This window comes from Bos indicus x Bos taurus, chromosome 17 (assembly GCF_003369695.1).
Source record: "Bos indicus x Bos taurus breed Angus x Brahman F1 hybrid chromosome 17, Bos_hybrid_MaternalHap_v2.0, whole genome shotgun sequence".
Taxonomy (NCBI): domain Eukaryota; kingdom Metazoa; phylum Chordata; class Mammalia; order Artiodactyla; family Bovidae; genus Bos; species Bos indicus x Bos taurus.
In genome coordinates, this window is record NC_040092.1 from 9488364 (window position 1) to 9501703 (window position 13340).

A 13340-nucleotide genomic window follows, 5' to 3' on the forward strand; every position below is an offset into this window, starting at 1 on the left:
ATATCTTCATCTGCAAAATAACAGAATTCATATCTTTGAAGGAGCTAAATGCTACCCATGCACAATTTAGCCACTTTTAACAATGAAAAGTGGCTAAATGATTAACAATGAATCATACACAAGGTAAATAATCCCAAACAGAGAAAGGTAAAAGAGTTGAGTCTCTCACCTGGCATAGTCGACAGGAGTTTTCCCACTGGAGTCCTGGGTGCCTGGGTCTGCTCCGTATACTGCCAACAATTCTGCCTGTAGAATCTGCCCTGCTTTGGAGGCCACATGGAGGGGGGTGTTTCCTTTCTCCTAAGAATCATTAATACAAAATACACAAAAAGAAACAAATTAAATAACCCAAAGGCTAAGCAAATGCAACCCATTTAGTTTCAACTTAATATCTGAACCAATTTGGGCTTTCTTACAGGGTGAAAAAAGTTGGCTTGTGCTCCTAAAGATAACAGCCTCAAACAGGTTTCAAGATTCCCTGTTCTCACGCTTGAATGGAGTTGCTGAAAAATACATAAACAAGAAAAGAATGTTTGTTAAAAGTGTAAAGAATGAGGGAGCAAAGCAGCTGGCAGACCACTGCAATCTACATTATCGCAGCACTACATCATCTTTATCTTGCTTAGCAAGGTGAATAAAGCCGTCTCTCCCTTGCTGGTAACAGCTACCCCTGGGCTCTAAGGCAGAGTCAGGCCTACGTTACTGATAAGGGAACTAGGGCTGGGAAGGCTGATGCGCCCAAAGGCATGATCTGTCTAAGTGGCACAACCAGTCTCTGAGTGTGAGGGAGTGTGAGGAGGGGTTAAGCATGGCTCTAAAGTCTGACAGACCTGAATTTCAAACCATATACCCCTCAAGCTGTATGAACTTGAGAAAGTGTTTAAAGCAACCTGAACCTGTTTCCTTATCTCTAAAATGGTGATAAAAATGCCACCTATTCACAGGCAACTATAAGAGATCGATGATACAACAGAGCACAGAGCCTGGTACACAGGAAATGCCCAAAGAAAACAGCTGCTATTATTACTGCTGTTGTTATTAGCTGTTAATATTGAACCTAGGGCTTTAGAGCTTCAGATCCTAGACTGTATAAATCACAGGATTCCGCCTTATATCACACCCTCTCCACAACACTAGTCTTGGCCTTGTGCACAATGATTTAATGAAGTCTTTCGGGGTGGAAACAGGCCTGTGGCATATCAAATCATATAGCACTGAGGTAAAGCCCTTATACATTCAGAGGATAATCTGCCTTCCTTCAACTCCTCCTTCAACCCTAGAATTGTCCAAACTGCAAGCATCCTTACCACAGGATTGAAGAAAGCTACTCTAACATCTGCATCCAGATCTTGTTTTCCTAATTAATTCTATTTTTAAAAATTGTGGCTTAAAAACACAATGAATGGAAGTAACAATCACATCCACCTTCAGGCAAAGTTTAAAATTCTGAACTGTGAGTGCCTTGAGCATCTGCCAAAAGCAGCGCTTTGAAAATTAAGATATGTGTTTTTGTGGCATATCTTAAAAACATGCAAAGGCCCACATAAAGAAAGCCATCAACTCATCTTGTGAGTTTAATAAACCATCCCATGGACTACGGCTCTGAGTGACGCCCTACTTCCTGAAGATCTCACTCAGCATGCAACCCAGAAACCTGCACAAGTCCCACAGACCTTGTAGTCCCTCCTAGAAACAAACTCTGACATGGCTCCTATTTCAAAGCTCCGCAAACAAAAACTTACAGAAATACGACTCTAGAACCAGACCTAGAAAACACAAATAGTTTCCTGGATACTTATTTTTTCCTTTGTCCCACTAGTATACCTCCACTAATATGAATGGTTGCCATTTGAATTAAGATGAGAGAAGAAACCAACTGCAAAAAAAGCTGTTACTAATTATTTCATATACAGAAAGGAGTTTTCTTTTCTTTCTAAGTGTCTTTTTTTCCCCCAAACAGGACAGTGTGCTGTTTCATCCGGTAATTTCAGGATTCTGAAAGGTGTGACCCACCTTACTGAGATCTTTGGCGGTCACACTGTCGTCATCCCGGCAGGGCAAGCGGTGGACGAACGCTAACATCTGATACTTGGCTCTGATGAATTCTGCTTTATTAGGACTGGTTTGAGAACAAAAAAAAGAAAACAGTTCACTTGCAGTTCAGATACAACATTTCCCATTCTTCAGACTGTAAAGAGAAGAGGAAGTGACCCACATCCCCCACTCAAGAATAAAAGGAACAATACTGAAGTAAGCTTTGGCAGTGTGTTAAGACCTGAAGTCTGAAAACGTACATCAGTCATTATAATGGCCAGGACTGCGGAATACCTGCTTTTTATAGTATCTTTCTTCTCTGTGTAATTTTCTGAAGTGACCTAGCAACCTTGGGAGGAAGCAGCTTTTTGTCCCATCTTTTAAGAATCCAGATGTCTGGTCTGACTGCCTGTTGGTTGAGCACCTAAGCGCAAACCCAGTGACATCGACAGCCACCAAGCCTTAGTCTTAAGCTGGAGAAACCAGACTTGTGCTGGGTAGCCATGCGGAAGAGATGGTCCCATGCCTGGCTTCATTCTGCATTCCTAAAGGCAAAGAGTTCAACGCACAACTGGGTGACCATCTCCTGCGCTGCCCCTGTGGAGGCTGGTCCAAGACAGCTGCGCTCCTTTCAGTGGGCCCCAGGGGTTAAGAAGAAATAAGAGTATTTATAAACATTCCACTCACTGTACTTTATCCTGTGGATTAGCTTTGCGTCTTCCACTCATAATAGAGGTGGGGTCCAGTAACGAATGCTCCCATATAGAATTAGCACCATTATTATACAAGGTTTCAACCATCTAAAATCAAGCAGTATAAAATCGAATTTTAATTTCTTTCTACAAACATTCCATGGAAATCAATGACTGAACTGGTTCCACTACAAACACTAGCATGACTAGGAGATCACACACTTCATTATTTTCTGTTTTAGAATGAGAAAGAAGAAGCTACATGCAGGATTCAGATTTGACCAGGAGGATAGCTACATACTTCAATGGGTTTGATTACATTTTCTAATACACGATGAAGAAAGAGCACTCTGACACTTTAGGACAGCACTGCCCAAGCCTGAGCATCCAAATACTATTTTTCAAGATTCTTAATCTTTTTCTTTAAATCCACTTACCTTCTAAAACTTTCACTAGCAATTATAATTTGATACCCTAGTTACAGTTTTATGCAACCATTGAAATAAATATTTGAGTATTACCTACATCTACCTTTGATCAGTGGTAAAGAATCTCCCTGCCAACACAGGAGATGTGGGTTCAGGAAAATCCCCTGAAAAAGGAAATGGCAACCCACTCCAGTATTTTTGCCGAGAAAAAAGCCTATGGACAGAGGAGCCTGCGGGTCTGTAAAGAGGTGGACCCGACTGGACGACTGAGCACGCGCATCAGCCTCGAGTGCCGCTAGTAGTCCACGCGTCACTCTGGGGACTGCTGCTCTAGGGCCAAGTCTGGCATTTTAAACTACACATCTCTGGACTTTATTCATATCCTATAATATAGGATACGACATAATATCTGTACTCTGTATAATCTGACAGCAGTAAACACCCATTTTGACATGGGAATGAGCTGTTAGAAACTTCTGAGCAGAAGTTATTAATAATAATAAACCATTTTCATTTCAGAGCATGCCTCCTGACAAGGCCTTGTCTGATTTTTACAACACTGCAGATACTGTCAGATCAGAGATCTAAACTCACCCTTTTGGGACAGGCTGTGCAGCTGCCACAGATTTAGTAAAATATGTACTCAAGACAAATGAAGGCAAAAACACATGCCAAAGTCTGAGTTCCAACAGAACTCAGAGAATGTGTACCCCAAAATAGAAGTACCCGCTGACATGCTAACGGACCCCCAAATAAAACTAAGTTAGGCGTTCAATCAAAACAGAACTTGATTGTCTCTAACAAGTTACAAGAACTTTAAGAGAACTTAAATCAGATGTGTCAGAAACTTCAGAGGACTCCTATCAAAGCAGGAAACTTCATGAAAAGTTTCTAAGGCAGTTGCTTTCAAGAACATTCATCGTGGTAAGCGGAAAAGACAGATTGTTTAAAAACAATTTCTGGCAATAGTCTAGAAAGTCGGCAGTAAAACATTAGGAAGAAATTTTAATGACTATCTGTCTACCTATAGTCGAGCTTTTCCAGATTTTCACTAGGAGAAAAATAATCTTAAATAACTAATTCAATACTTATATATAGCACTGATAAGCATGGCACCTCTACTCAATTAGGATTCAAACATTTTTGTAAGGTTTAAGAAGTGTAATTTCAGTTCCTAAAACAGTAACTCCTAAAAACTTAAACTTCTTGAGGAGAATTCTTATTCTTTACCTGAAGCAATGTCGGAGGCCATGGTGTGTGTTTAAGATGCCTCACTTGAGAGATATGGCGTCCCAGACTCCGATGGACACTGCAGCACTCATCGCATATAAACGTTCCCCTATTTACGGATGCCCAGGAAGGATCTGGAAAGAAGAGTGAGATCAGTGGCAAGGATACCAGGTGGTTGCTATTCTGCCAGGTGGCAAAAGATGACCAAGGTTTGGTGTTTCAGAAAAACAAGACATTTCTGTTGTGTTGGTATGCTAGTCAACATGTTAAGCTGGGGAGCCTGTCTGATGATACCACCCATCTTGACTAGGGGTACAATGTTAATAGAGATGGAAAACATGGATTGAAGCCCTGAGTGATCACTTACCTGCTTTCTGGTCCAGGACCACAATCTGTAGCCCTAGTAAGATCTACTATCTCGGATATGTGCTCCTTCATTAAATGTAAGAGAAGCAAATTGAGCGGGTTCACCTGAATCATTCTGACTCCATTCCCACAAATGGCAGGACAACAAAACTGCCCATGAACAATCCACACAGAATTATGTGAAGTGAATGGTGAAAAGACAGCTACCCTAATACCGCTGCACATCGACACGCCTCTGGGCTTAGCAGAAAGCTACAAGCGACACAATTATAAAACAGCTCAGCCGCAGTGGCTCTGAAAACAGACTGGGAAACCCTGGCCTCCTCCACTAGGAAACGTGCTAGGATATCCGTTAGCTGTCTTAAATAAACTGTTGAGTCCGATCTCACCACGGACCTGAAAGAACAGAAGCTGTAAAAACATCGGCCTCACAGAAAAAAAGACGCAAAATACAAATGAGCAATATTTCTGACGTGCGCATGATACTTTTTTTCCTGTGAAGTCTGACAAAGCCTCATCAGACACCCTCTGAAACAAGGAAAAACGCACACTTAGTAAGCAGTAAGAATAACTCACGCTGGGAAAGTAAACTAAATATTTAGAAACTCAAAACACAGACAGACCTTCTACATTTCATCAGATTCACACAAGGGGTGACAATAGGTGCCGCTCAAGCTGCTTGGCTTGAGGGTTATATTTAAAAATTCTTCAATGTCCACAAAAATCTCTAAAATGCATGTACACCATCCTTACCATTTCTAACAGTTTATTCAAACCCCTTCCAACCATATAATGAAAAGTTATGGGATTTCAATCAAAGACAAACTGGGAGTCAGAGAGTGTGGTGGTTAAGAGGGCTGGCTTTGGAGACAAGCAGTCCAGGGTTTGAACCCCAACTCTGCCACTTCTTGCGCAAGGATCTTAGGCAAGTTATTTCTTTGAGGGTACTCATCATGGATCAAATAGAAGAACAACACATCTCAGGGCGGTGAGGGTATAAAAGAGTAAGTGAAGCTCTTTGCATATAGTAAGTACTCAGTAATGTGAGCTGTTATAACTTTTCCCAATTATTTTGTAAGTACCACTCAAGTATTTTCAAGAGCTCACTGCAATCCATGGCCACTAGGAGAAGGAAATGGCAACCCACTCCAGTGTTCTTGCCCGGAGAATCCCAGGGACGGGGGAGCCTGGTGGGCTGCCCTCTATGGGGTCGCACAGAGTCAGACACGACTGAAGCGACTTAGCAGCAGCAGAGAAAGTCTTTGATTGCTAATATTCGAAATATTGAATGTGCCACATGAACACTATCTTACTACACTTAAAAACCTCATGGAGTTTTCAGGTAGTTGAACTCAGAATAGGATATGAACTAGATTCATTAAAAAAAAAAAAAAAGGTAAACCAGGACCTCCCTGGCGATCCAGTGGTTAAGACTCTGCACTTCCACTGCAGGGTGCACGTGTTCAACGCTTGGTCAGGAAACTAAGATCCTGCATGCCATGCAGCACGGCAAAAAATGACTTAAAAAAAATAAAGGTAAACTATTGACTATGATTTGATCACAGTTAATCAAACATTTTGGAGCTCCAGCTTTAGTATCAGTCCTTCCAGTGAATATTCAGGGTTGATTACCTTTAGGACTGACTGGTTAGGGAAATCAATCCTTGAATATTCATTTCGAGGAGCGAGGATCAATGCTGAAGCTCCAAAACAGTTGATTAACTATCATCAAATCTTAGTAATTAGTTTACCTATCTTTTAAAAAAAATTTTTTTTTTTTTTGGCCATGTTGCAAAGCATTGGAATTCCAACTCATTGGAAAAGACCCTGATGCTGGGAAAGATTGAGGGCCAGAGGAGAAGAGGGCAACAGAGGACAGAGGACGAGATGGTTAGACGGCGTCACCAACTCAATGGACACGCATTTGAGCCAGCTTTGGGAGACAGTGAAGGACAGGGAAGTCTGGCATGCTGCAGTCAATGGGACTGCAAAGAGTTGGACACAATTTAGGGACTGAACAGCAACAATTACAAGTTTGCCATGAAACAAAAACTCAAACAAAATTCTTCAGTGAAGAACAACTATGTCAGTACTACTAAAGCACTCTAAAAAAAAAAGACTGGAAACATCAAGATGAAAGATCCCTGCAAAGATACATAACAACTTGGCTTTTTGCAGTGTGGTACTATGAATGACATACATACAGAAAGACTTTATTTTGAAGATCAGCCTTGGTTTTCACCTATTGTTCAGAGAATTTACAGTCCTCTTGGAAGAAATTAAATAGGGACAAGACAGGAAGGATTTAACACACACTAAGCAAAGCTCTCCACTACAAGGCTCTCTACTAGTCATTTTAACATCATGAATCAGAATCACATGAAGAGAATATCAGAATGTTAACGACAGTAAAATCCAGTGAACCCCTTCCAATTTATGTGAACATTTTATGCTAGGGCTTCTTAACATGGGTTCTAGGAACACAACCAATGGGCTTCAGAAACATCTATTATCCCACTAAGAAATCTTAACAAATTCTGTGTGAAAGGTGAAGTGCACGTGTATTTTGTGGGGAGAAGGTCTTAGCATTCATCAGAATCTCACAGGGATCCTGAACCATAAAGGTTACTCTCTCACTAGGGCTTTGCAGAAAAGGCAGCACAAATTCCTAGCTGCTCAAGTTCAGAACATTTCAAGGTAGCCTAATTATATTCAAAACAGGAAGGAAGTGACTCAATTCTCTGTAGATTAGGCATACGAGACAACAACTAAAAAAGATACAATGGAAGAGAAAAATGTTCTCAAAGGCACAAAACGCCACAGAAGTGCAAGACAGTATTTAGTACAGAATTCAGCATGACAACAGAGATGCAATTTTCCTCTGCCCTGTGTACCATCCACTGAGAAGCAAAGAACATGCGCTTCAAGAGGAAGTTTGAATCTAGATTCATGTGAATCAAACATCACAGAAAGTTCAACCGAAAACAGGCAAGAAAAGAAGGAAGTGGAGCAAATAACATTTTTAGAGAATACAATGGAGTTTGTATGACAAGCTAACTTAGTTTCTACAACACCTCTTTAAACTCCTCCACCCGGTCTCCCTATCTTCAAAAGAAAGTGGTAACCCCACTTACATTATACAGTCCGTGAAATAACCACATAAGGTTTGAGTTATCATAGTCCTTTTAAAATCGGTCTGCACCTCCATATGACAAGATGAAGTTTAAAACAGAGTGGTGCTCGATGACTTCGTTAAGATTGTTTATTGGATACTATTGTGCCAAAGAAGCCATCTTACCTTTTGAATTACTTCAAATTCAAAGGAGATAAATCCAAGCACTGAAAACAGCACAGAGCACTGTCAACCGGGCTCCAACCGCTAAGATAGATCTCAACTCTAAATCTGATTAAACATGGGAGGGATGGTTTCCGCCCTTCAGTGTTCCCATATGCCTAAACTGCCTGAATACCCAAATGATTATAGTTGACAATGATTTGGTGTGTTTATTTTGTAGGCAGTAATTAATGTATAATTTAGAAATTCAACTACAGCTTTAAGAGGCTATGAAGGTTCTGTACACAATACAAAAAACAGGAAAAATAAAAACAACAACCCCAAAAACCACCTTAGATGAGACAATCCTAAGCATATTCATTGAAACTGTTCTACCCCTGAGCACCGTACTCTCAATCATCCTCACTCGAAAAATGAGGAAATCAAGACTCGGCCAAATGAAGTCACCAGCCCAAGGTCACCCAGAGGCAAAATCTAGTTTGAACTCGGCCGGTTCGGATCTCAGAACTTGAGACAAGCATTGCTCCCTCAAGCGATGGTCGGCGTTTGCAAGACCCCGTCATCCGGGAGACTGTCCGCGGCGGAGTGGCAGTCGGGATGTTAGAGAAGCGGGGCAAAACTCATCCTTGGGGGTCCTCTGGCGAGCCTCAGTGGAAGGAAGCGGCGAGCGTCGCCCACTCCGGACAGGGCCTCCCCCCAACACCGGGGCGGGGGTCTGGGGGGCTGTGGGGAGGGGGGATGACACCTGCAGCCTCTGGGGGCCGCAGCCGGGAGGACGCTCGCAGTTGATTTCTCTTATTGGCCTCCTCGTGGATTGCCCAAGCCCCTTCCTGTTGGGAAAGCGGCCACGACCCCGCCGCCTCTACGCCCGGCCTGGGACAGAGGGGACGAGAAAGAAGAGAGGGACGGGAGTGACGGGAGGGCGGCGGCCCCCTACCCGCCGGGCTCTGACAGGCCCGGGACGGGTCCCGCCCCACGGCCGCCCAGGCGCCTACTCGTCGCGACCCGGGGCATAGGGTGCAGAGCTCTACTGCCCGAACCCTCCCGGCCCGAGGGGGCGGCCCCGGGGCAGGGGTCCTGGCCAGGAGAGCTGAGGGGAGCGGGCCCGGCCGGTGCGACTCACCCGGCCCGCTGCAGTCAGCGCACACCTCGCTGCTCCGGAGCCGCTTCGACATGGCTCCCGCCTCCCACCTGCCGGGAACCTGGGGCCCCGGGACAGTGAAGGCGGCGGCGGCGGCTGCGCTTCCGCTCTAACGGGTCCCCGCAGCGGCGCTGGCGGCGGCCGCCTCTCCCCTCAGCGCCTCACAGCCGCGGCGCAGCACGCACGCGCGGGGAGGTGCTCTTCGGCGACGGGCGGGTCACGTGACCGGAAAGGGCACGCTTCCTTGTCGCCATTTTGAGTGAGGGCAGGTGTCTCCTCTCCTGTTTCTAAACCTCTTTAATTTGGGGGGGGGTCTCCCTCTCTGGAAGAGATTCACTTCCTCCCAGTGCTGATTAATATCAAGGGAAGCAGCATAATGTAGTGACCAAAGGTATGCAGCCACAGCCTTCTTGAGGCAATCATTCGTCAAGTCATTTAGCATAACTTTGGCCACGTTCACTTATTTATTCGTTCCTTTATTCAACAAATATTTATTGACCAGGGCTTCCTTGGTAGCTCAGCTGGTAAAGAATTCGCCTGCAATGCAGGAGACCCCGTTTCAGTTCCTAGGTCGGGAAGATCCCCTGGAGAAGGGATAGGCTACCCACTCCAGTATTCTTGGGCTTCCTTGGGTGGCTCAGACGGTGAAGAATCCGCCAGCAATGCTGAAGACCTGGGTTTGATCCCTGGGGTTGGGAAGATCCATTAGAGGAGGGTATGGCAACCCACTCCAGTACTGTTGCCAGGAGAATCCCCATGGACAGAGGAGGCTGGCGGGGCTACAGTCCTTGGAGTCGCAGAGTCAGATAGGACTGAGTGGCTAAGCACACATAGATAATACTGAAATTATCAGGGATGCACATTTATTGACCATGTACTATGTTCCACACACTGTTCTGGGCACTGGAGAAGGAGCAGTGAGCCAAGAAGACGAAATTTTCTGTATTTATGGAGTTACATTCAACTGTACTAGATCTACAATAAAATAAGTAGGAATATATTAGATGTTTCCCTATGCTGCAGTTTTAATCTTATCTGGAAAGTGGAGGTAGTCTGTCTACCTCAAGCCCATGATTCACGTTTGTATAGCTTGTTACCTAAAAATGATTTTTACATTTTTAAAGGGGTGTTAAGAGGAAAAAAAGAGGGAGAGGACGAAGAATATTCAGCAAAACCCTTACATGACATGCAAAAGCGAAATATTTACTAAGGACAAATGGAGTAACTTACAGAAGCATATAGTGTGCCTGCCCCATAGTAAGCACTCAATAATAGTTGTTCCTCTTACTGGAATTAAATACTGCTATTATTTCCTAATCACAACTTTTTTTTTCCTTTGAGGGTGAGAATAGATAACCTAATTTACAGGACTACATAAACACAATGAAATGAATTTAATCAGTCTGAAATCGAGCAGAGATGTGGTCCTAATGCTAATGAACATTGTATGTATTACATATGTGTAAGCACAACTATGATCCCCATTTGGCAAATATTCCATGGCTATTGTGGGCCAGAAACTGTCTTGACCTCCAGGTACTCTGGTGAGCAGCCATTGTGGAGTTTTTTCACTAATAAATAAAGAGAAATGTTCAATAAATACGGAAAGATGACGAGGCAGAGGATTAAATTGCCCAAGACTTCTGAAAGGATAGGAAGTCCTGGAAGGGGTCTCAGGAGCACTGGTCTTTGGTTCATCTCTCCATTTTTATAAATGTGTGGTGTGGGCATAACCACATAAACCCCACACATTCCACAATTAGAGCCTCTGGGTTCCATCCTGATGCTCCTGCATCCTGTTCTGGTTCACAGACTCACAAATCTTCTGGCCTCAACATGTGTGGAGAAAGGATTAGGCCAGGATTCTTGAACAGCTGTTGTTGCAGGCGTCTGAAAAGCTGATGTCCACAAGCAGAGAAGGCAGAGAGTATGCTTTCAGGATGCATCAAATAACTTTGCCCGGCTATGTGGTCTAGTTGTGGACAGCTGTGCAGAAAGCTCAGGCTGGCGAGCAGCCGTAAGTTGACTTGGTTCTTCATTGAATCAAGGAACTATAGTGTCTTAGGGTGAAACCCAAAGAATGAACTTAAGTTTGGCTGACTGTGGTCAAGTGTAAGTATTATCTATTAGTCCTTTCGGCCATAACCCCAAATTAAAAAATAAAGGACACTCGTATGTGGAATAAACCAGCAACTTAGGTAACTTTGAATCATAACCCAGTTTGGAGTTGAGGCAGAACAGTGCTTCTCAAAGTAGGGGGGGTGGGGGTATGAATTTTTCTCCTCCAGGGTACATTTGGAGACATTTTGGCAGGAGTGTTACTGACATCTAGTGGGTAGAAACTGCGGGGATTCTGCCCAACATCCCCACATAAAGTTGTTTTTTTTTTTCATTTCTTTTTTTTTAATTTTATTTTTTAACTTTACAATATTGTATTGGTTTTGCCATATATTAAAATGAATCCGCCACAGGTATACATGTGTTCCCCATCCTGAACCCTCCTCCCTCCTCCCTCCCCATACCATCCCTCTGGGTCGTCCCAGTGCACCAGCCCCAAGCATCCAGTATCGTGCATCGAACCTGGACTGGTGACTCGTTTCATATATGATATTATACATGTTTCAGTGCCATTCTCCCAAATCATCCCACCCTCCCACAAAAAGTTTTATGTGGTTCCTGTTTTGCTTTCCAATTTGGATTCCTTTTATTTCTCTTTCTTCTGATTGTTGTGCCTAGAACTTCCAAAACTATGTTGAATAAAAGTGATGCAAGTGGGCATCCTTGCTCCTGATCTTAGAGGAAATGCTTTCAGCTTTTCACCCTTCAGTATGATGTTAGCTGTGGGTTTGTCTTATAGGGTCTTTATTATGTTGCACAACATTCCCTCAGTATGTAGCATTCTACAATGGTATTCTGCTACTGCTAAGTCACTTCAGTCGTGTCCGACTCTGTGTGACCCCATAGACGACAGCCCACCAGGCTCTCCTGCCCCTGGGATTCTCCAGGCAAGAACACTGGAGTGGGTTGCCATTTCCTTCTCCAACGCATGAAAGTGAAAAAGTGAAAGTGAAGTCGCTCAGTCCTGTGGGACTCTTAGCAACCCCATGGACTTCAGCCCACCAGGCTCCTCCATCCATGGGATTTTCCAGGCGAGAGGGCTGGAGTGGGGTGCCATTGCCTTCTCCAATGGTACTCTATTCAGTCATAAAAAAAAAGAGTGAAAATTCGCCATTTGCAGCAACAAGGATGGACTTTTGAGGGCGTTATACTAAGTGAAGTAAGATAGAGGAAGACAAATACAGTATGACATCACTTACATGTGGAATCTAAAAATGACAACGAAGTTATAAACACAACAAAAACGAAGCAGATTCACAGATACAGAGAACAAACTAGTCCTTACCAGTGGAGAGAGGGGTAATGTAAGTGTGGGGGAGTGGGAGGCACAAACCATTGGGTGTAACATAACTCAAGGTGTATTGTACAATACCAGGAATATAACCAATATTTGGTAAAAACTGTAAATGGAAAGCAACTTTTAAAAACTGTATAAAAAATAAAAATAAATCCAAAGTAAAAAATAAAAGAATTAGAGTTACCAGAACAGCAAAAACAAATATATGAAATTTATGTGGTTCAAAATGTGCTTAAGTTGAGAAGCTCTGAGCTAGAACCATCCTCTCATGGGGCAACTACTTAACGCCACTTCTCCAAGAGTTTATGATGCCTACTTGAAAACTGGTTGGTGTTGCCCACTTCCAAAATGGCTCCTGACCAATCGTGGCAGGATCTCCCCAGGTCCAAACGGGCTGCAAGAGAGTCAGGAACTAGAATGGTTTGGTCCAGGAGCCTATTGTCACCCCCCTCTGACCGCAGAGCCGATGGAAGAGGCCCAGTTGTGGACCGAACCATATGAGGGACCTGGGGCAGGAGTAAAGGGGATGATAAAGGCTAGATCGAGTTTTTCAGGTCGAGATCCTAGGCTAAGCAAGAGAGTTTCATTTCTGTTTTCAGTACGATGCTCTGATTCCCGGTATGGGATTGGAGGTGGGTGAGGTTGAGCGGAACCCGGCCCGGGTGGCTAGCCTCGCCTACCCCCCCGCCGCGGCGCGCGGTGGTCCGCTCCCCGCACTTCCCTGTTTGGGGCAGTTCGG

The 13340-nt window shown here is 43.9% G+C and overlaps 1 protein-coding gene across 14 annotated transcripts in view; it reads right to left on the bottom strand.

Moving 5' to 3' along the window:
- Positions 1–9383, bottom strand: part of GIT2 (GIT ArfGAP 2) — a 42690-nt gene extending 33307 nt beyond the window's left edge. For 11 of the 14 annotated variants that reach the window (XM_027566546.1, XM_027566549.1, XM_027566545.1 and 8 more), the window contains exons 1-6: positions 9169–9357; positions 4385–4518; positions 2722–2834; positions 2014–2119; positions 417–503; positions 170–300 (exon numbers count right to left, since the gene is read on the bottom strand). In XM_027566546.1, the coding sequence (XP_027422347.1) occupies positions 170–300; positions 417–503; positions 2014–2119; positions 2722–2834; positions 4385–4518; positions 9169–9220 (623 nt within the window). In that variant the 5' untranslated portion in view covers positions 9221–9357. Of the gene's footprint in view, positions 1–169; positions 301–416; positions 504–2013; positions 2120–2721; positions 2835–4384; positions 4519–9168 lie in introns of all 14 variants that reach the window. The other 3 variants (XM_027566541.1, XM_027566538.1, XM_027566539.1) reach the window with 3 other exon arrangements.
- Positions 9384–13340: the final 3957 nt, after the last annotated feature.